The 23,223-nt window shown below is 40.4% G+C and overlaps 1 protein-coding gene, 1 long non-coding RNA gene and 1 other non-coding gene across 3 annotated transcripts; 1 reads left to right on the top strand and 2 right to left on the bottom strand.

Moving 5' to 3' along the window:
* Positions 1-7,715: 7,715 nt before the first annotated feature.
* Positions 7,716-7,826, bottom strand: trnal-caa. Its single transcript has 2 exons — positions 7,789-7,826; positions 7,716-7,761 (listed from the first exon to the last, which is right to left on the bottom strand). It is a non-coding gene; the product is annotated as a tRNA-Leu (tRNA).
* Positions 7,827-12,834: 5,008 nt separating this feature from the next.
* On the bottom strand, positions 12,835-13,401 carry LOC121635634. Its single transcript, XR_006009493.1, has 3 exons — positions 13,284-13,401; positions 13,050-13,194; positions 12,835-12,903 (listed from the first exon to the last, which is right to left on the bottom strand). It is a non-coding gene; the product is annotated as an uncharacterized LOC121635634 (long non-coding RNA).
* Positions 13,402-13,736: 335 nt separating this feature from the next.
* LOC121635614 (glycoprotein hormone beta-5-like) lies at positions 13,737-21,145 on the top strand. Its single transcript, XM_041978890.1, has 3 exons — positions 13,737-13,777; positions 19,167-19,365; positions 20,942-21,145. The coding sequence occupies exons 2-3, from the start codon at positions 19,180-19,182 to the stop codon at positions 21,131-21,133; spliced, it is 378 nt and encodes a 125-aa protein (XP_041834824.1). The 5' UTR covers positions 13,737-13,777; positions 19,167-19,179; the 3' UTR covers positions 21,134-21,145.
* Positions 21,146-23,223: the final 2,078 nt, after the last annotated feature.

Raw genomic sequence — 23,223 nt, 5'->3', positions numbered from 1 at the left:
AATAGCCTGTGAATATTATTAAGCAGAAAACAAAATAATATTTAAAACCTTTAGTTTTAATGAAATCCATGAACATACAGTATGTACAAAACAGTACCAAATAACTGTTACTGACCACAGTTTCATCTGCAATATCTCCAGCCCCAGATATGCCAGGAGCCAATGTGGAGTTGCTGGGAGCAGGTTGAACCTCCATATCCAGCAGTGTGGGGTCAGCAGATAGCTCATCTTCCTCCTCAACCAACCGGGCGGTCTCCTCTGAGTCCTGCAGTGCCTGACCAGTCTGACGAAACAGATACTGCACTCCTATGAGCTCACCTTTGACAAGACAAAATAAATAAAGCATAATGAGTAAAAACCAATCAGCTGTAATAATCATGAAATACATACACAGTAACAAAAGGCAAAATATTTTTTCACAAAGCAACACAGTTTCACAGGTTTACAGTATAACACAAGAGTTTATGCTTTTCCTTTGGGCTGTAATACTGATGTAATTCTTACCTGTGTAACATGAGGGCGGACAGAACTCTGGTGCCACCTTTCCGCCAAACAGCTTCTAATAGTTTCGGTTGGCAGAATGCAGCAAATCACCAGAGTAGCAGCACAAAGAAGACTTCTCAGTTGACAGGGCAGGAACAAGCCGGTCATGGTTCCAAAAATCCTGGTTGAAAAAAATATTTTAGCCATGTATTTAGAGGCATTGAGGAAGGTCCAGAGTTGCAGGTTGGAGACCCCCGATGTCGCATTTGTAAACCAAAACTTACTGCATTTTCTTTATACAGCTGTAGGACTTCTTTTAAAGGAAAGAGACATTTTGCGCGTAACAATGTGATTAATTGTGAATAAAAATTTTAATCGTTGCTCAGCATATAAATATATATATATATATTCAAGCTCCCTTAAATTTTTAATTTACATCTGGTCTGGGCTAAGCCCAGGATTTCCTCAAAAGCTGGAGACGCCCCTGGAATCATCCCTGGTGATATATCTACTTTGTCATATAACCGTGTATGCCGTGTATGCAAATCCTGCTGAGCTGGAGCAACTCAAGTATTGGCTGAGAAATCTGCACCGATACTCCTCCCTCCTCCATCGGCACTGGTTGACTACAGTTCCAGATCATTTCAGCTGAGTCAAGCGGATGGACTCCTCGCCCATATAAGCCCGCGATCAACTACAGTTTTGGCAGATATGTACCCTTCGGCACACAGTTAGAAGAGATGGGATTTATGGCTCTTTGAAGGGAGCTGGATCTTGAGGAGCCATTCCTTTCAAAGAGCCATTCAAAAGACTGGCTCGTTCTCACAATATCTTACAAAATTTAACAATATATAAAAATGACAAACAATCAAAATATGTACCTATATGAAATCTACTATAAAAGATTAAAAAATTTTAGGAAAAATATAGATAAAAAAAAGGATAAATCTGAGCAGTCAGTGCAAATTCTTGTTTTGGATAGAACTCACAGTATTTGTTTCCAAACAATACTCTCTGCCCACAGATGCTTCACATGAATGGAACGTGTTGGACATCAGACTTCTATGATGTCACAAATGTTATTTATTATATTTTTATTTTACTCAACTGTACTACTTCTTATTTACTTATTTATTCATTCATTCAGTCATTTTTTGCTGCAAAGGGGGGATGGAGATATGCACTGAGATATGCATAAATATGAGATATGCATAAATGTTTTTAATCATGTAAAGAACTTTGTGTTGCCTATGACATGAAAAGCACTTTATAAATAAAGTTTGATTTGATGAAGGCAGTGTCAAAAATGTGTATAATTTGTATATAAAAAGAATGGCTCACAAATGAACGGCTCACAGCTGTGAATCGGTTCCCATCGTTCATTTAAAAGAGTCGTTCAAAAGAATCGATTCGTTCATGAACATCACATCTCTAACAGTTAGCCAGTTTGGGATTGCTCTGAGTGTTTTAACCTGTTGTGGTGTAATAGGAGCTGTGTTTTGTAAGAGCTTTCTGTGGATTAATATTTAGTTTGGAGAAAAGACGCTATCCTTAGATTTTGAAGTAGCTTTTAAGTTATTGTAAGTGAGTAGATAATTAATGCTATCCTTATTAAAAAGCTGGTTGAGTTGTGTTTTGTCTGTTATTAGTGTGAAGTCCCAGAGTTAGTCTGGTTGACCTTCTTTTGTTTTGTTGTATTGATTTTTAGAGTATTGCCATAGTTGGACACCTTTTGTTAACTAGGTTTTGTTCATTTGTAGTTTTTGTTGTTTTCCAGTAATGGTATAATTTTGTTTATAAGATCCTTTGTGTTAAATGATAATTGAACCCTTTTGTGTTCATTTTTGTTTTTTGTTTTTTTTTGCATTTATAGGAAGAGCGTGATAAGTTTAATTGTTAAATTATTTTTTATATACAATTTAGTTTTGACCCAGCCTGATTTGTTACTAACCCTTTTGCCCTAGATGTGAGCCACAATTAAGGGTTTGTAACAGTCAAGTTGCAATCCCTTAACATTGGAAGTCAAGGAGGGCTAGTGGACGGAGGCCCAGAAAGCAGAAACTCGATGGGTCCATTCATTCAGGCCCAATGAGTGTATCCCATGAATATCAGCTTGATATCTTTAAAGATGACAGAGTTTTGTCCATTAGCCCTCACTGGAGCCCAATATCAGGCGACTGGATTTGGAGAACTTTTTTTGACCAGCCACAAGTCCTCCATAGTTTGTCCTAGAGTGCTGAAATCAGGTCAAATGGTGCATTTTAAGTTTGGGTAAAAATAATAAAGTTTGTCCGATATGGACCATTTTGACACCACAATTTCTCAGTGCCCCAATGGAAAGCCAGTTCAATTTCCAGCATGATAGCATGAAGTATAGTGCAGTTATGGCTCCGTCCGTTTGCTCACCCCAAGGTTGTTCAGTGGCAATCCCTTAAAATGGGAAGACAGGGCGGGCAAGTGGACAAAGTTTGCTTATCGTGCAGCATTCCTGCAGCAGATACCCAAACCTCACCCGTCTGAGTTGAGCTGTGGGCAGAGTCGGTTTTGCTACTAAGCAAAAAAAGGAAGAAGGTTGTTTCAGTGAGTCGTTTATGGGCTTTGTTATGAAGAGGAATTATCCAACTGGGGCAGCAAAAAGGAAAAGAAAAAGCTGACGAGGCAGATGTGCAAGGACAAGGTAATTTCTTTTGCAGTTATACTGTAAAGTAAGGAATGGTGATGAAGATTAGACATGTGACAGCACTTTTTGATTTAGCAGCAGGTGCTAACAGGTTTAGCAGCTGGTTGGGTGTTGTTAGCTAGTAAAGCAGTTGTAGCTCAAGCTAGCGGTAGGGTTGCCAACCATCCTGTAAAATATGGAATTGTTCCTTATTTGACAATTAAACATCTCCTCCCGACATTTTATTGGTTCACTGTGGACGGTCCGTATTGAACGCAATTTGTTCTGTATTTTCATAAATTCTGAACAAAACACATCTGTCACACACACACACACACATCAACACTAAATTTAACAATTATGGACTAAATAAAACACAGGAATTACTCAGGCCAGCAGGATCTAGACAGGACCCCCCACCTTGCTGCATGTGTTGCGGTCACGGTTGCCTAGAGACAGACGCCGCATTCCGGTGCTGTTCACAACACCTGAGACTTTTTAAAACGTCCTCTGCACCCGAAACTCCACCACGTCCTCAAAGGCGAAAATACTTTCATCCTTGGCTGGACAGCGTCAGTCGAGATGTTTACAAGACAGATTGTAAAATGTGTTGGTGCGTGTTTTCAGTGGTGCGGTGGGCTGTCTGACATCAGACATCATGCATCAGGAGAACAACACTGGAGGCACGAACACAGAAGACTAGAGCTCAGTGTACCAGTTCTTCATCCTCCGAATCATTTCCTGAGACTGATCTGGTATGGGACATCATGTCATGATTGATCCATGTCTGGAATTTAGGATGATGAGTTTTTAAAGTTGAAGGAATGATCATTTATTTAATATAGAGTAGTATCAGCCATCATAAATATTATATATATGTCCATTTAAAGAAAAGTCAGACTAATGGATTAACAGTTAATAAATGTTGTCCAGAGAAAACATTTATTTTTAAAATATAACTAAACTTTAACTTTAAAAATTACATTAAGTTCTCAGTTTATATTTTAAAAATTCATTGCTGCACACTCCACATAAACAGATCTCCTTTAGTTGTTGGTGCTATTGTTGCATGGTAGATTATACAGTATCTCTTTAACTAAGTGCAATAACTAAGTTGTGTGCATATGGTATTTTGTTAGATATTATTTACCTCTTGTATGTTAAATGGGGATGCATGTTGCGGGAGAGAGTGAAGGGTGCTTAAGGGTGGGTGAGTGGATTCGGCTGGTGAGCCCGGGGCCGCTGTAGTGGTAGGATGGCCAGTGGCCAGCAGGAGGCCAGGGTGGATGGAGGAGGTCCTGCGAGATGCAGCTGGTTGGAGGTGAAAGACTAAAAAAAAAATCTGTAACTTCCCAGATGGCCAAAATGACACTTTTTGGAGAAAGATTAGGGCTTCTGGACAAAGTTAACATTGCAGGCAGTGTAAATGGACAAAATGATACATTGCGGACATTTATGGGCCAGGAGCCCCCTCCCCAATGGGGTGAATGTCACAAAATGGCACTCGATAGCCACACATCATCTGAAAATTCATTGTGATCTTCATTCCTTGTTGACACAAACTTACTTTATCTGTCAAAATCTTTATTTCAGGCAGCAGGGCAACAAAACACTAGAGCACTTTGCTGCGACTCAACAATTGAACATCAGCATGGAGAAGTAGATCTCCATACGCGGAATAAACAATATCCTACTAAATTGTATAGTTTATCTTTGGTAGCGGTTATAAAGCTTTTGGAGCTATGCAGCCTTCCTCGTTAGTATAATGACCAGTATCTCTCTCTGGCATGCAGAAGACCGGATTTGTCACCTGGATACTCCTCATACAGAGCAGGACATGGCGCACACTCAATACACCAGAAGATTTAGTGCTTTGTTTGCAGGATGTAAAATGCCTGGTGAGAATCTCTATTGTCCCAAGATGACCAGTACTTTCATATTAATATCCGCACTTTTTATTTGACTGTATGAAGAATGGGGAAGAGACAATCAGACTGGGTATGATGAAGCATTTGTTTTTGGCTTTCAGAATATATTCTGAAACGTTACCTGTCCTGTTGTGTCTCTGACAGATGGGTATCATTACCTTGGAGCTGGTGGTGTGGGTTTTGGCCTTATTCTGCACATTTTTAGAAATGTACAGTTCATTGCTAAATTGCATGTTTGCAGCAGTGTGTTTAAGTGTTAACAATCTTCATCAAAGGTATTTTTCTGCCCAGTTCAAAACCGGGTGGAAACATAGATTTAGCCTGAATCATACTTTTTGTATTAGCCATTACACCACAAAAAATAAACAACAGAACAGAGAATTATGAAATCTAAAAGTTTGCACAAACAGCATATGCAATGTTACAAAAATTAGTTTGGGTTTTGTTTGTAATTTCTGAGGTTTGAAGCTCATTTGAAAAATATCAAACAGGAACATCAAAGAGGAATATGACATCATAAATGTGGCTCCAATAACATACACAGATCAAACAGTGAAATCAAAGTGGAATATGACCGTATAAATGTTACACAAAGAATATACACAAACCAGTTTTATCAAAGAGGATTATGGCATCATAAAGGTTAAAGGTGGCAGAAAGCATTGACAGGAGAATATGACATCACAAATGTGGCACTGACAACATACGCATATCAAACAGTGACATCACACTGATAAATATTACATTATAACCATAGCACAAAGACAATACGCAGATAAAACAGTGACATCACAGAGGAATATGACGTCATAAAGTTGGCATAATGAACACACAAATATCAAACAGTGACATCAAAGAGAGATATGGCACCATAAAGGTGGCATAAAGTACAAAGTGTAAAAGGTGTAATCTTTTCCAATGAACCTCTGGCAGCTTGTAACAAAAGCAGAATGGTCTTTTTAATTGAGCCAAATTCTCTTACCACCCAACCCTTTCTAAGACACAAAAACACACACAACACTTGGCAATGTCTTGAAAGTGTGTTGAAACTGTAGTTTGCCAAACAGCTTTTCTGGTGCAGATGCCTTCTCACAGTCAAAATGCTCTAGATTGCCACCTGGATACTCCTCATATGGAGCAGGACATGACACATACTCAGTACACCACAACATTTAGTGCTTTGTTTGCAGGATGTCCAGAATGTCTGATGAGAGTCTCTATTGTCCCAAAATCAACAGTACTTCCATATTGATGTCAGCACTGTTTATTTGAATGCATGAAGAATGGGGAAGAGACAGGCAGATAGGGTTTGATGAACCAACTGCTTTTTTTGAACATTTGTTTGCAGTGTATCTTCAGAACGTTACCTGTGTGTTGGCCCATCTTCTTGCTCTGAAAGATGGGTATCATTACCAGGGAACGGTGGTGTGATCTCTGGCTCAATCTGCCCACTTCTTGTAAGAATTTCTTTTAGAATATTTTATTTGTATGTGTGTAGCAAGTGGTTTCGGAAGGACAGAATGTTTCTGCCCGGTTTCGAACTCAGTGTTGGCTGATAGATGCTACACCACAGCAACCGCTCGAAAGCTGATTCGTCGCTGGTTACTTGAACACTTTGGTCCAGCTTTCAAATAACACTGTTATAATAAGGCAATCACTGTTTGATCTATAACAGATGAGGTGGCCGGAAAGAGGCCCCGGGGAAGACCCAGGACACACTGGACAGACTACATCTCGCGGCTGGCCTGGGAACGCCTCGGTATCCCCCCGGGATGAGCTGGTGAATGTGGCTGGGGAGAGGGAAGTCTGGGTTTCCCTGCTTAGGCAGCTGCCCCCGCGACCCAACTCTGGTTAAGTGTCAGATAATGATGGATGTAAGGTGTAGGACGTGCGTGTGCATGCTTTAATAAATCTGAAAGTTTTTGTGCGCCACATTTCCTTTTTGTGCTCTAGATGCCACCTGTAGTTTGCTGTGCTATGGACAGTTTGATGAATGAGGCACCAGAACTGAAAGAAATAACAGACTGGAGACACGGACTTTATTTCCTTCCTTGCTCTCCAGTCATCTCAATCTCTGATTGGCTAAATTCCGTACCTGTTGCACCTGTGAGTACGCTGTAAAGACAGTCTCATAGCTTCATCCCTTGAAGGTACCTGATCAAGTATCAGTTTTTGATCAAAACTTGTACACGTGACTTGGGGCTCAAACCCACGACTATGAGATTAAGAGTCTCATGCTTTACGGACTGAGCTAGCCTGGCTGCTTATGAGACAATATATTCAGAGTAAAGCTCATAAAACAAAACGTATAATTAGGAGGGGTTTGCTGAACGGCCTCACATGACTCTAAGTGGGTTTATGGTTGTCTGCGTAACCGCCGTAGGCTCAGCATAGCTCCACAGAGGCTCGACACACACCCCTGGTAATTGATCAGTTTGGGATCACGTGTTGCCGGATATCTGGATCTTCCAGCTGAATTTGTGTGGTAACCACCATTTTTAAAAACAATAGCCAGTGGATGAGAGGCTGATCAAATTATTTCTTTGTTTTCTTCCACAAGCTAATAAAGACGCCATTGCTGTTTAAAACAGAACATACTTTGTAGAGATTTTAATCTTAGATTACTATAAATATCCTTGGAAGTTTGTCAGGTGTGGGATTTGAACCCACGTCTCCTTTTGGAGACCAGAAATCCCTGTTTCAGGGAAGGTAACAGCCCTTGAGTCTGGCGCCTTAGACCACTCAGCCATCCTGACACACATTAAGTCAAATTTGTCATGTGGTAGGGAATCTTCTGAATAGTGTCTGATTTGTAACTATGGAGTTACTGACTAAACCTGACAAGGAGTAAAGCGTAAAACATGGCAGCAAAAAAAAAGTACAGTTTTCACAGAACGTCTTGAGATGCATTAAATGACTATTAGAAAAGCTTTTGTTACTTCATTGTTTCTATGACATTTTGGGCCTCAGTGTACTTGGAACTTCACTTACTGTGAAGAGAGAATCTTTTTGATCTTAAATGTGCACCAAAACATACTGAAGTTGTCAGAAGTGGGATATGAACCCACACCTCCACAAGAAACTGCAACAGAAAAAAATGACATCCATTGGCAACCCCTGAACATGGATTCTAGGGAGGGCTTGGATAAATTTTACTTTCCCTGCATGGGCTCCCCAAGAGGGGGGTAAAGATACACCGGGAACATCTGTGCGAGCGTCCCTCCCCCCTCTAGCCTACAGGGAAGGTAAGAGTGTGCGTACCTCTAACCTCACTGAGACAAAAAACCTCACCTGTCAGCAAAGTGGCATTTTGTCCATTTGCAATGCCAGCAATGTTAAATTTGTGTCCAAAAGGTGGAATTTAGTCCAAAAAGTGTCATTTTGTGTGTTTGGGAAGTTACAGCTTTTTATATGTGAGTCTTCATCATCCTGCAGACTGGATTTTCCAAGATCCAGTAAGTGGCTGGAAGATCTGTGAGTGATGAATGAGACTTCTTTAAAAGGGCTATGGGCTCTGCTTTACAGGGACGTATGAGTGACCAAAATCACACTGTATATAAAGTTACAGCTTTTTTTATGAGACGCTGGATACCAAGCAGACATCCAGCCTGCTTGTGCATGGCTGCTGCAGGCCCACCCAACCACCAGCTTCTTTCCATGTCTGCTGGAGACCCAGCAGAACTCCAGTGGCTCTCCATGCCTGTGTGTGCCTGCTGCAGGCCCATCTGGCCCCCAGTTTCACCCCCAGTAACAGCCGGGACCCTACTCGGCCACCAGCACACCTTCAGCAGCTCCTGCATACCTGCAGGAACACCAGCACACATCCATCAACCACTAAATCCCTGTTAGACCATCAGCCTGCTTCAACCCTGCCGGACCTTGAGTACATCTTTGGCCCAGTGCATCCCTGTTGGACATACCAACCCCTTGCTGCTTCCTCTCCTACTGATTTAAATCTGAGCATTCAGCAACAAACATAAAGACGTGTGGTTCACGTTTCGAAGGCTGAGCGTAGAGGAGGCCACCAGGCTCTCTCCGAGGAGGCGGGGAGGGGAGCAGAGCAAGAGCCTTGAGGAAGAGAGGAAGATGTCCGGTCAAAGTTCTGTCCAGCATGGACTAAAACAGCACTGACAGTCCAGAAAAAATTCGGAATGAAGGAATTTTTAAACACAAAGTAGTTTTCAAAAATGCATGTTGCTAATGGATCTATTGTCTGACCCAGAGTGCAGTCATGACTGGTTCTGGCCTTTATAACAGGCAGCCACTCTCCATCTTCCTGGTACTGCTACCACCAGTGAATCTTTTAGTGGTACGCAGTACCGGACCGTACCGGCTTACGTTCACCCCGTTTATTGTTCGTTTGAAAAGTAGAAAAACTAGCGGTTCATGGTTCACACCGTCAATGTTTACTTCAAAGTTTTGTGTTTAGCAGGACCTTCTCTAACACAGTAGCTGCTGGTGGTTGACAGGGTTTATACTTCAGATATGCAGGGGCGGGTCTAGAAAAGTTCTGATGGGGGCCAGGCAGGAGCACATTTAAGTGTTCATATTTTAATAAAATATTGAACTGATTATTACAACTAAAGTGATCATCTAATGTAAACAAGTGAAGAAAAACTTGTAGAAAAGGTGTTTTCTTTCGGTGATGCTGCTGTAGGACTTTTATCATTGCTGCACAAACACACTTCAATGATAAAAGAAAAACATGTTTTTATTCAGATCATCAGTTTTATCAGAGTTTCTTCACCAATGTTGGCTGTTTAACTTCAGTCGTCACATCTGCTGGTTTTATGACAGATATTATCACCATGGAGACGGTTGGTGAGACGATGATACATGAATTCTAAATGATGATATAGATCATGGTAAAGATGATTTAGAACAACAGATAGAAGTACTTTACATGCTGCATTTACTGACCATTGTACATCTGACAGTTGTCCAAGGGAAGGTTAGTTAACAGTAAATATCTGTAGCATTGGCTCTTTTTGTTGATGTAAAACAGTAAAAACAGGAAGATTTCAGGCATATAAAAACTTGTGAATGGTGATTAATCATGAGCAATTTGGAAGCTGTTATTAATCTGATTAAATATTTTAATCATTTGACAGCCCTAGTTATATTATATTATATTTTATTATATTATATTATATTATATTAATTATATTATATACTAACCCCCTAACCCTAACCCTAACCCCTCCATCAAACTCAATTTCAGAAATGAACACAAGTCTATTAATTTTCTGGACACAACCACATTTAAAGGACCAAATTTCTCACAACACAACCTTTTAAACATTAAAGTCTACTTTAAAGAAAAAGACACAAAAGCTTTATTACATAAAAAACAGCTTTCACCCCAAGCACACCTTTGCTGGATTAGTTGAATCACAAGTATTAAGTTTCCACAGGATCTTCACACAAATGGAAGATTTTAAATTTGCCACCCAAATGCTGTTCTCCACCTTGTCCAGCAGGGGGTACTCTTGGACCTTCCTCAGGTCCTGTTTTAAAACATTTCTCCAGGTAAATCCCATCTAGGTCTCAGCTGCTCTCCCGTTTATCACCACCTTCTCAATCCGCAGTGGACTGATGCTCAGAGGAGGGCTGAGAGGGACTGGGTTGGCAGGCTGGGAACCACCTTTTCTCAGGGCCTGAACAAGTGGATGTTTCTCCATCCTTGATCTGGTCCCCTCCCTGCAGTCCCCCCTCCCTCTACCTCACTTAATCACCTGACTTACTGACAACTCTGATTATTAGGTTGTTGTGGTAAATACAGTCAGCTGATTTTATTTTATCTTACCGTCTGACCTGAATTAGGAAGTGAAAATGCTCATATATTTATTTGTGGGGAAAATAATAGTGTAATGGTTGGATACTGGACTAAATTTCTTGTTTATGTTCTGGAAGCAGATGATTTGCTGGAGTCACTGACTGCATTCAGCAGCTCTGTCCTGTTTGCTTCAAATGCTGCACAAGCTCTTCGCTATCCATACTGCTACCGAGTCAGGTGGTGTCATTAGGAGACACAAACTACTTTGGAAACCTGCCGGTTGGTGCTGAAGCTCATTTTCCCAGTGAAATCAAAGTCTGCAAATATCAACTCACACATGACTGTAGAAGTCTCTCTGTTGCAGTGAGGACCCTGGTTATTGATTGAAATCTAGTGCAGTGCATAAATAAGATGCTCTTCTTAAGCTTTGCGGACGTGAACAAAGAAACATGAGGAAAAGTTACATTTTCTGACCAACCTTCAATTACTTGCTGCACTGACAACACAATACTTCAAAATGTTGATTCTGGATTGTTTTCCAGCCGTAGGGCTGCAGTGCAGTGAGGCAGGTTTCAGCCTGAGGTGTCTTATAGCAGCCAAAGCATGACGCGTTACATAATGATTGACAGACTAGAAATATATCACGTCACCTCTTTATTTGTTTGAGTCTCAATATTTTATGTACATTTTACAGCAGAATGTTGAACTTTGTTTTGTGTTGTTTATTGAAGGTTGAACTGTTGAATCCTCCACCTGAAGGATTTTTTTCCTCATCCCATAGTCAAAAAAGTAGTTCCTCGTTTACTTCCAGATCCTTCATTGCTCTGAAAAAGATGACGTGTTGTGATCCTTCGGGAAACTGCATTAAGCAGATTTCAGGCCTTACGTTTGTGTCCCATTTGGAGTGATTGATAATCCTCCCAAAAGTCTCCATGTCAGGGTGGCACGAGCATGGGACGTTGTGGGCATCAACACAGAGTTCCTTAGAGCCAGCCTTAAAGAAGAAGGAATAATCTGTGTCACTGCTTCTGTTGGCCATCCTTCTTCTCCCCTCTGCGCCTGTGATGAGCTCTCCATGATAATCACACAAGATGGAGTTCTTCGGGAAGCGTTTCGTGGTTACCACTCCTGTCGGTCAGAGGCAAGAACATCAGTTTTCTTCATGTTTTTCTACGTAGCTTAACCATAAGTGCCTGGATGAAGAGATTGGTTGTGGCATAAAAACAGAAGTGAAGGAGTTTTACATGCCCAGAATAAAACAGTGTTACCTTTCCCCTCGCCAGCCCATGGCGATGGTTCAACAACAGCCAGATGTTTCCACTTCTGCGTGCGAACCATCTTCATGAGTGAGACGCTGGACTCCACTTCCTCCTTCTCCGGTGGACTCCACTTGCTCATGATGGCCTGAGCTGTCGGGCAGTTGGAATACCATCGTTCTTTTTGGATAACGCTGTCGATCTTTGGGATGGTGGGGGGGCGCCTTGTCCATTTTGCTGTGAAATAGATCAAATATAAATTGAATACGATAAATATTCTTTTAAAAAAGTGTAGGTAATGATCATCACAGATATATATGACTTGTTTATTATTCCCCACACTGACCCAGCAGATGTTTCTCCCTCATCTTGAACTGCAGAGCTCTCCACTTGTCATACAGAACCCTGTCAGCACTGAAGCCAGCTGCAGTTCTTCTGACTTTGCTGGGTGGCTTCCCATCCAGGGTGACCGGGAACGTCACTTGAAATTTAGTAAAATCTTCTTCTTCGGGGGCCCCTCTTGCTCTTTTTGATGCAGGACAATGCTGGTCATCTCTTGATTCATCAGAACTGCAGAAAGAAGAGACCTGAGTGAAAAAGTGAACATGAAGCAGCTGGGAGAGACTCTATATGTTTCACCTTACTTACCTTTGTGTTAAGAAGTGTATGAAGTTGGCAGTGTTCACAATGTTTTCTGGGTCTCTCATTTGGTAGTGGTCTTGTGGTGTCCTGGAGGAAGTCCAAGCTGACCTCATTTCCAGTTGGCTGCATGTACCTCAGCATTGTGGACACGTTGTCTACCTGTAAAGACACAGCAATTAAAAACAAATCAGGCTGCAGTTAGTGACTGAGTGAAGCCTCCATACATATGGTAATGAACATGCAGAGAGAGGAGCAGAAACCAGCCTGGTCTGCAAAAAAGAAAACAATAGAAAACAGACGCCTACCTCCTGCTGGCAGTTTGGAATCTGAAGCACAGAAACCAAATGATTTCTAAACTGCTGCAACACTGATGTCTCAGGAGGAAACTTGGCATACAGGTTTTCTTCCTGCATCCGGATTCTCAAAGATGTGGAGAACTGGGGAGTTGACCTGAGAAAGCACAGAGAAATGTAGTTCATACATGTCCACAGAGGAGACCAGTAATTCAGTCCTGTCTGTGTGGAAGTTGATGGACTCACCTTTGCCTGGTGGGATCACTGGAGCTGCCTTCCTCTGCTTCAGAGGCTTGGATGGGGCTGCATTCACCGGTGTTGTTTTCTGCAGAGGGAAGTGGGGGAGCAGAGGTTGATGGCTGCTCAGCTACTGTTGTTTCCTCTGCTTCTGCAGAGTCTATGTCTTTGGACATGTTTGGGACAAAGAAACCTCTTCTTTTCAGCTCTTTTACAAGAGCACACCGGGAAGGACCATGAGGACACCACTGGCAGATTTGATCGTAATCCCAGGTCCTCCCCTCACGAGTCCAGGCCTTGGTTGACTCTTTGGCCTTCAGTAATTCCTGTTGCTGCTCCTCTGGTGTGTTTGTTTTCATGCAGACCCTGGCGAGGTGCACGGAGAGGGTCTCATATGGCTTGAAGCACTTCAGGCAGTGAACCACACGGCGATCGTAGCTCCTGTAACAAAGAGATGAAACACATTGTTCATGTACAGATAACTACACTGCTGTTTTCCACAGGTATGTGACTATAAAACATGTTTAACAATAAAATACAGGAAATAAGAGCAGTGAAAAGGTTTGGTCTGACTTACTTGTTGTCTTGAGCCATAGCAAAAAGCCTTGAGGAAGCAAAAGCAAAATGAGGAAAAAGTCCAGCGATGTCCAGCAGCGTACTCTGTGCCTCTCAGGAAACAATGAGCAAGGTTTATAAAATCAGACCAGTTTAAACTAAACTCTGCCATTGTGATGTACCTGGGTTACGCCCACCCATCAGAGGCCCATTTAGAGGTCTTTGTCTCAGAGCAGAGCAGCAATCTCAGGCGTGGCTTCTCTAACTGAAGGTGCTTTCACTGATAGCTGGCAATAAGGAAAGGAATTTGAATCTTGGTCTTAACTGTTTCAAGTTGTGGAGAATTCAAAGTTTTACTCGTGTTGAACTGTGTTTATCCAAGAGATGCTTCAGTTTTATCTGGGTAATAAAATACTCAGTCATCTGCAGCAGAAATGATTATACTTGTTTCTGAGTCTGTATCGTGGATGATTTAATTTGACAGTCAGTGAAGGCAGCTCAGCTGGTTGAAGTTTAAATACAACTTAACCCAAGTCAGAAAACAAATTAAATGGATTTAAATATCTGTATAAATAAGTCATGTTACCTGCCTTCATCATTGTTTCCTGAAACATTTCGTGAATTTATTCCTGGTTTCAGTGTTATTGCCTCAGCTTCTTGTAATCCTAAAAGCACTTATCTGACTTGTACGTTTTCCTTTGTCCTTTAAAATATCCTTGAATCAAACATTACAGGGTGGAGTTTTTTATTGGTTCGTGTAAATTAATGACCAAATGTGCTGGAAGGGAAGTTAACCCACAGAAGAGGTAGAGAAGACTTTTTCTGCTAAGATGTTTGCCATGCTGATGTGGTGACATGACACAGATCCACAATCCTAACCATATCAAGGAAATCAGACAGCATCCAGCTCAGCTAAAGCAATCCTTGATTCACTGAAAGAACATGGATTTCAGTGTGCAAGTATTTTGAGTCTTGAAGATATATTTGAACATTTATGGATGTGTGGCCTAAACTGCTGTGCAGTAAATATTTAAGAGGGTCAAGAACGAAATTATTTGAAGATACTGAAGAGATCAAAAAATCTTTGGGCTTCATGTCACAGGAAATAACTCATGTAGCACCTGGAGAAAGAAGCCTCGAGGAGCTGCTGGAGGAAATCAAATAACTTCAGAAACTGGTAAAAAAAAAAAAAAAAAAAAAATAAGACAAGAAAATCAAAGAACTGGAAAAAAGAATTGATGGCTTGTAAAGTTATTCAAGAATGGAAGATGTCCTGATATCAGGGCTTGGAATACAACACACATGCACCGGCTACAACCGGTGGTGGGGTAGATGAAAATCTGCAAAATTAAACTCTGATTTGCTCACAATTCAACATGTAATAAAGCTTATTGACAGTAAAGACATTACAATAGGCATTAAAAACATTGCTGCTTGCCAGATTTTGCCTTCAGAAATACAGTAAAAAGCCAAACATTATGATTGGCTTTACCAACAGGAAGCACAAAATGGAGGTGCTTAGAAATGCCAAAAAGTTGAAGGGCACAGAAGTTTATGTGAATTAGCACCTAACCAAGAGAAATGCCAAAATTGCAAGAGAAGTAAGGATTCTGAGAAAAGAAAGGAAGATTTAAGAAACCTGGACAAGAAACTGTAGATAGACAAATAGATAAAGTCCTGATTAATAATTAATGTGTAAGGATTTCCACAGTGTGAGATCATCATCAACTATTTTTAGAAGCTGGACATAATTTAGCTTTGTTAGTTCTGACAACCTGGTTTATTTCTAAGTATCTAATATGTCCTGATTGTGCAGTATCAGGATTAATCTGGAAAGTGCAGTTAATGGGTAAAACAATGGTTTTAGGCCAATTAATGGAGTAGTCAGAGATTGATAAGAATATATTAATCAGTGTGATTCCTTGATGAAGACAAGATTGAGAGTTTTGGAGGAAGAGTAATACATCATCTGCATAGAGACTTGTCTTTTACTCTATATTTCTGCCATTGAAACCCTTTTTTAAATTTGTTCTTTATCTTAATACTAGCTGTTTAGGGTTCAATAAAGATTAAAAAAGTGAGGGGGGAGTGGACAGCCTTGTCTAGTGCCCCTCTACAGACTGAAGCTTGGAGAAGTTTGATCATTTGTTCTAACACATGCATTAGAATAATTATATAATAACTTTATCTAGTCAAAAAAAGATGAGCCAAATCTAAATTTGTTCAATGTTGCAAATAAGAATTTCCAGCTTACCTGGTCAAATGTTCTTTCTGCATCTAGAGAAAGTATGATAAGTAGATGCAAGTGTTGGGTCTTTACCTCATTTTATTTCTACTCAAACATTAACCACATTCATGTTTTGAGATATTTTCCTAATTTCTGAAACCATTTCGTGGAATGTCGGTGCTAGTGTGGTCCAAAGTTCTTTAAAGAATTCTGCTGGAAAAACATCTGGACCTGGGGCTTTATTACTGGGCATGTGTTGTAGAGCTTCATGGAGTTCACCTATTGAGATGGGTAAATCCAGAACCATTCCCTGTTCCTGTTGTAATTTTATTAGCTTTAGTAAGGAGTGAGTATAATGTTTTATAGAAATCCTTAAAAAAGTTATTTATTCTATCAGGATTGTGGGTGACAGAGAAGATGGTTGTTTTCTCCTTGTTGGCCAGGAATCTTCTAGATTTGTTGCCATATTGAAAGTTCTCAAAGTGAAGTCTTTGCAGCAAAATCTTTTCTTCTCATTTATTTAATTCATCTCAAATTGAGCTTTTCTTATATTGTTCAGCATGTGTTCTTCTGGAGTAGCCATGTAGGCATCTTCTAGAGATTTAATTCTAAGCTCTAGTTCTTAAACTGTCCTTTTTCTTATGTGTGAAAATGAGATTATTTTCTCTCTCATTTTTCCCTTTCCTGCTTCCCAAACAACACACGCTGATGTCCCTGGTAGGTCATTATTTTCTATATATAAAGACTATTCCATTTTGAGGTGACTGATAAAATTGGAATATATAAGTAATAATGTATTAAATCTCCAGTTTCAAGAAGGTGGTTCAATTTTCATATCAATTAAAGTGAATGAGACCTGTGTATGAGGGGCCGTTTGAGACATTATTCAGAATTAATCTCTCACAGACACATGTGAAATTTAAGTCATTCACACAATATACTGAAACAGCACTGCATATCTTAATGGCCAAGTTATGCTAGGTGGCTAGTTAGCATGTCCTCATTCAGAGTTGTTACTGTCAGTTATCTGGTTGCTGTCGCGTTAGACCCTTCTCCTAGTCTCTGCTGAGGCCAGTATAATATTGAAGAAGCCAGCTGCTTCACTTAGTCATCATAAACTCATGGACACATAAATAGAATTAAACAATCCCACTGCCACTGAACAGAAGCAACACCTGCTATGCTTTCTGCAAACAAGATGACAAGTTGAAAATGTCCGTGTCCCGGAAACAAATTTTAATATAACGTTATAAATGCAACAACACAGTTACTGTCTCAGTTACATAAGCACAATGCATCAACACTGACTTAAACACTGAGAAATGAAGACAGTTACATAGGGTTGAAAACTTCTTTATCAAACACTGAGTCAAGGATGAACCAGGGAGCTGCATTTCAGTATAGTATATAAGAGAATTTCAATATTGTATATAAGAGGCAGATTCAGTATAGTGTATGAGAGGTTTTACTATAACGTGTGAATGATTTCAGTATGATATACGAGAGGTTTCAGTATAATGTGTGAATGACTTAAATTTCACATGTGTCTGTGAGAGGGTAATTCTGAATAATGTCTCAACCGGCCCCTCATACTTGTGCATGATCACTGATAGAGATGGAAATTCTAGTTTCTGATGCATCATTCATTAAAGAGCTGTTAGCTATGAAATAATCATAGAGTATGAGTGGTGCACTGATGAAAAGGAGGAGTTTGATTTAAAATGTTTAAAATGTCTGGGCTGCTGTAGCCCGTCTGCTTCAAGGTTGGACGTGTTGTGTGTTCAGAGATGCTATTCTGCAGACCTTGGTTGGAACCAGTGGGGGGAGGTTCAAACAGTTTGCCTTTCATTGTGGAGTTTGCATGTTCTCCCATGCGTGGGTACAAAGACATCCCACCGTACAAAGACATGCATGTTAGGAATGGATGTGAGTGAGTGTTTGTCTCTCTGTGTTGGTTTTGTGATGGACTGGCCACCTGTTCAGGTCCATCTTCCTCTTGCCTGTTAATTCCTTATGAGCCTAACATTGCTAACCCTAACACGTCATCCGTGCTGTCTGTAATAAGTAATCAAATGAGGTAGTAAGTAATAAAATAAGTAATAAGGTAGCCACAGCCTAAGTAACAGCTAGCTTGTATTTTCTGTCTGAATATATGCTATGATGTCACTGACAAAAACGTGAAGCTAAATGAGAAACAGGCAATAAGTGTGGGTGAAATTGTTGCAGCTACATGTGAGAACAGGAACATGGCCGGTTTCTGGAGCCAGCTAATTGAGCTTGCATGAGTGAGAGTAGACAGGGGTAGGAAAAGTGTTTGAGTGTGTTCTTCCCCTTCTTCTGTGTGAATGACTATCAACAAAAGGACAGACTCTTTCCCTAATTAAGGTAATGGAGTGGGAAGAAGCTGGTGACTAACCTGGATGTGCATTGACAGGTATGAAGGCCCTCCGGGGGGTTCATGGAGCTGGGAGAAGAGGAGGAGTGAGGTGAGGACTTAAGCTATTGGCTGTCATGACATGAGATGATAAAAAGTCCTGGCTTGCACCGTCAGATCCATCAGCAGTTAGTTCAGGACTGAGGAACACACAGCAAGAGAGTAGCTTTGGAACAAACTCTAACATCTGAGAATTAAAAATTATCAGTGGCTGCTCATTAGACAGAAACTTCAACTACTTTTTATAGTGTTGTCAGATTATTTTTTTTATTTTTAATCAAACAGCAACGTGAGTCACAGCTGAGATGACCCTCCTAAGGAAAAAGCAACCTGGGTGAGTGATACAGAAAATAATGTAGCAATGTACAGATGATTTTTACTGATTTAACACAAGTAACAACCAGGAAAACATTTACACTGAAGAAGCTCTGCAGTAAGGATTCATTGTTGTATTACCTCTGTCACTTTTGTTTACTATCTAACTGATTCTTGGCCAAGTTACCAAAAATGTAAACCAATATTAATCTTAAGTTCCTTTAGAAAACTCTGTTGAGTTAAAAGATGCATTTTCCTTTTATTGTTTTAAAAACAACATATTGTAAACGTTTGATATTTGACCTGAAGACATTAATGTAACACATTTTCTCCTTCATCTCCACTCCTCTTCATCCCACAGGAGGTCTGGACTGATGCTCAGCTGCTTCCTGCTCTGGATGTCTCTGCAGCCAGATTCCCGTAATCATGTGTCAGCAGTAAACCTGCGGCGTTTCATTGGTTGTGCAGTTCGGGAGTTTACTTTCCTGGCCAGGAAGCCCGGATGCGGCAGCCTGCACATCACCACCGATGCCTGCTGGGGGCGCTGTGAGACCTGGGAGGTGAGGAGAAGGGAGGCATTTGCTCTGCTGACCTCAGCACCCTCTGCAGGGCCCTCCAGTCACGACCAGTACTGTTCCCGTACCACTGGGTGATGTTACCAGTCAGAACACTCTCCACCACTCCAGTGTAGAACATCCTCATGATTTTCAGACTCTGAACTTCCTCAGTTGTCTGAGGTGAAAAAGGCGCTGCCTCATCTTCTTCACCTGGCTGTCTATGTGCAGAGTCCAGGAAAGATCCTCGGTGATGTGCACACCCAGGTACTTGAAACTGCACACCCTCTCCACCAGAGTCCCATTAATACTCAGAGGGGTGTAGTTCCTCTGCTTTCTCCAGCTCCCCTGTACACGCCCGCTCATCATTGTTGTTGATGCAACCAACCACCACAGCGTCGTCCGTGAACTTTACTATGGTGATGGAGCTGTCCATGGCTACACAGTCATGAGTGTACGGGGAAAAGAGCAGAGGGCTGAGGACACTGAGGGAGCTTGGAGTGGATTGTGGTGGGGACTCTAGTGTTGAAAGCTGAACTAAAGTCAGTGAACAACATCCTTACATAGTCCCCTGTGTCCCATTGTCCAGGTGGGTGAGGGTGGTGTGCGGTACCTGGGACACCGTCCGTGGATCTGTTTGGCTGATAAGTGAACTAAAGTGGGTCCAGAGACTCAGGGAGGGAGGCACAGATTAGCTTCAAGATTTACATTTTTGCTTCCTCTTAGAATTGAATTCAGAATAAACTCTCTTAAAGCAGCAACAAAATTAGATAAAATACATACAGGAATAAATTAACAGTTACCAGTGACTTTGCAGGTGGGCCAGAAATTCCCATGAAAAAAATATTTGATAAGAAAATGAAGGTTAGTCATGTAACTGGTCACTAAAACAAGCGGAACAAAATAATCCATAAAATGTTAAATGTCCAATAAAGTGGATTAATTTCCATTTGAAGTTTATTTAATCTGATAGCCAGTTTGGAATTACCAAGTATACCAATATGCATAAAGGGAAACCAGAAAATCTGGAGAGAACCCACACAGGCACATGGAGATCATGGAAACTACACAGAAAAGTTCCAGCTAAGGTCCCAGAATCAGGAGACAAAAGAGTAAAACATTTAGTTTCCCTGAGGTGAGGTCAGTGTTTTATACTCAGTGGTGGCTGCTGGTTTCCTGAGTCCTTCTCTGCTTCTGATCCTTGTAGGAGGCATCGTTGCATGATTGCACTCATCATTAAACACAGCTCATTCCTGATATCTTTCTCTCTCACTAACATGCATGCTTAAACAGTCACTGTGTTGTCCTGCAGCTTTACTCGCTGATACCTACAGTCATGTTTTTCTCAGTTTGTCTTCCTCTAGGTGCTCCTGATGATTCTCTGCTCTACAGAGGCTGTAGGATGTTTTCTTTAAAGTTTCTTTTCCGGTGTATCAGCTGATTGTCTAGTTTTTGTCTTTGGCTTTTGGTTGTTTAGTTGTTGTTTTCTATCTGGTGCATCTTTGTCTCCTTCTTTTCTTCAATCTCTACTTTTCTCTTCTGTTCACTCTCCCTCTTCAAAAGATGTTATTTTTATTCCCAGAAACCGGTCCTTGAGCCTCCGTTCATCGAGTCCTACCAGCAGGTTTGTACCTACAACAGGACTCGTCTGGTCACTGTGAAACTACCCAACTGCCAGCCCCATGTGGACCCCACCTACACCTATCCTGTGGCCCTGAGATGTGACTGTGGGGTCTGTCTGACAAGCACCACTGAATGCATAACATCTGTGTGAAGAGAGGGTACATTTAGCATTTATTTACTACTTACTACAATTTAGAGCCATGTTCTTGTTTGGCTCAGTACCAGCCAAATAAATCAGTTTAAAGACACGTGTCTTCAGACAATTGAATTTCATATCTTTTATAAATGAAATAAATCAGATTCCTTATCTTTCTGATTATCTTAGAAAGTGAAACAAGGGGAAAACAGTTATCTGTCCATTTCACATTTATTATTATGGCTGTGAACATTTTAATTCAAATATCAGTGTATGAAAAGTATTAAAATGGGACATTTCTATAACAAATTAATTTGTTTTAAATTTAGATTGTTTTCCACATGGAGGTCATGTTATGTAATTGATGATCATTGTCCCTGCGATGTTCTCTGTGTAATCTTAATCTGCAGAGTTTATATGCTCAATGTGCAGTTGTGAGAGTTCATCAAACTTGCTTCACTTCACAGTTTTAAAGATCTAACCACCTTTGTTTGTATAATTTCTTTATAAATAAAGCAAAAACTGAGCATTTTAAATGTTGCAGCATTAATCAGTTTTTCCCCCAAGTGCTTGAAATGATGACTATTTAGGAGGAAAAGGTTGATGTAATCCGCCACGTAGTCACATGATTCTGAGGAGCTGCAGAACTGAGAGGGAACCAGAACTACAGGAAAGTGCATCAGTCCTTCCTGTGATAAAAGATCAACCAAAAAAGTCGTTTCTTTACATCTGAGTTACTTTCAGTTAATAAGACAACACAAACTCTTTACTAAGAAACTTTTCTTTCTAATGTGTTTTTCATGAGCATCTATGTGGCTGAAAAAGTTTAGTGCATCCCAGCGTTTTCAATATTAACATTTTGATGTAACATTATAGACGTTATGACCTTTAGAAAAATGTTATTTGGGGGAGGTGGGGGAGTGCACTGTAGGCCCATGTGCCACAGTTTAAGTTTTAATCTTTAATGGTATTTTTTCACCCTGGCAATATTACTTTTACTTTTATACTTTAAGTATTTTTAAACCAGTACTTTTACACTTTTACTTAGGTAAAAAGTTTGAGTTGATACTTTTCTTCTACAGAAGTCTTTTTAAACCAGAGTAATGAATGTGCGTAACACCGGAGCAGGAGAAATCCTCCATCTGCACCTGACTGGAGCAAGTTGCTTCCATCTTCACCTGCTGAGAGACTTTAGGAAACTCTTATTTTTGTCATATTTTCAGCTGGTGGAAGAAAAAATCACGCGAGTGATTAATACTGCTTCCCTCATGCAGTGGGTTCATTGCAATGTACAAATAAACAATATTGAACAAATATACATTGCTGTTCTTCTGCCATTACAATCAATGGGAGAGAAAAACAAGACATATTGTATAAAAACTACAAATAAAGTTGTAAACAAAATAAGTAGGCTACTGCTATATTTTTTAAGACAAAGGCACATGTCGAGGTAAAGCAATTATGTCTCAAAACAGTATAAAACCTTGATTTGACTTCATCAAGCTAACATGAAACAAACTATAATATGTTTAAACACTGTAATTATCATGAAGACATTCATATTATTCACCATTACCTGAATTAGGGTAGAAAGAATCTGCTTCCCTCATGCGGTGGGTTTATTGAAATGAGGAAACAGCACCGCAATTCCCTCTAGTGGTAGGCGAACCAATTGTTCCTAGAGCAGGATTTAAGGCTTATGAGCTGCTCTCCCATGCATAATGCATTATACTGAACAAAATGACAACATCCTTTTAAAGGAAATATGAAATTAGCATGTTCTTAACTATATTTAACTTGTAAATTTACTATTATGTTTTACTATTTATTGCAAACCTTGTTACTGTTTTTAACCATTTTATCTCTTTTAAAATGAAATCACCTTATGAATTACTCCATCTTAAGAAGGTAGAAAATATGGTTGGGGGGTATGCCTGTGTTATATCAACCCATCACAACATCACTTCCTGTTGTGGAACTTGATGGCGCCTGTTAACATTAGTTGCTAATACGAGTGCCAGCGGTCTTAGTATTTACTGCTAATGTGAGCGGAAATACGACTTTATAGACAAATGTAATCCACACTGGTGCATGAAAACATCTGA

The sequence above is a fragment of the Melanotaenia boesemani genome, chromosome 24 (genome assembly GCF_017639745.1).
Source record: "Melanotaenia boesemani isolate fMelBoe1 chromosome 24, fMelBoe1.pri, whole genome shotgun sequence".
Lineage (NCBI taxonomy): Eukaryota > Metazoa > Chordata > Actinopteri > Atheriniformes > Melanotaeniidae > Melanotaenia > Melanotaenia boesemani.
Note: the sequence above shows the minus strand (reverse complement) of the source record. Positions and strands in the feature narration are given on the sequence as shown.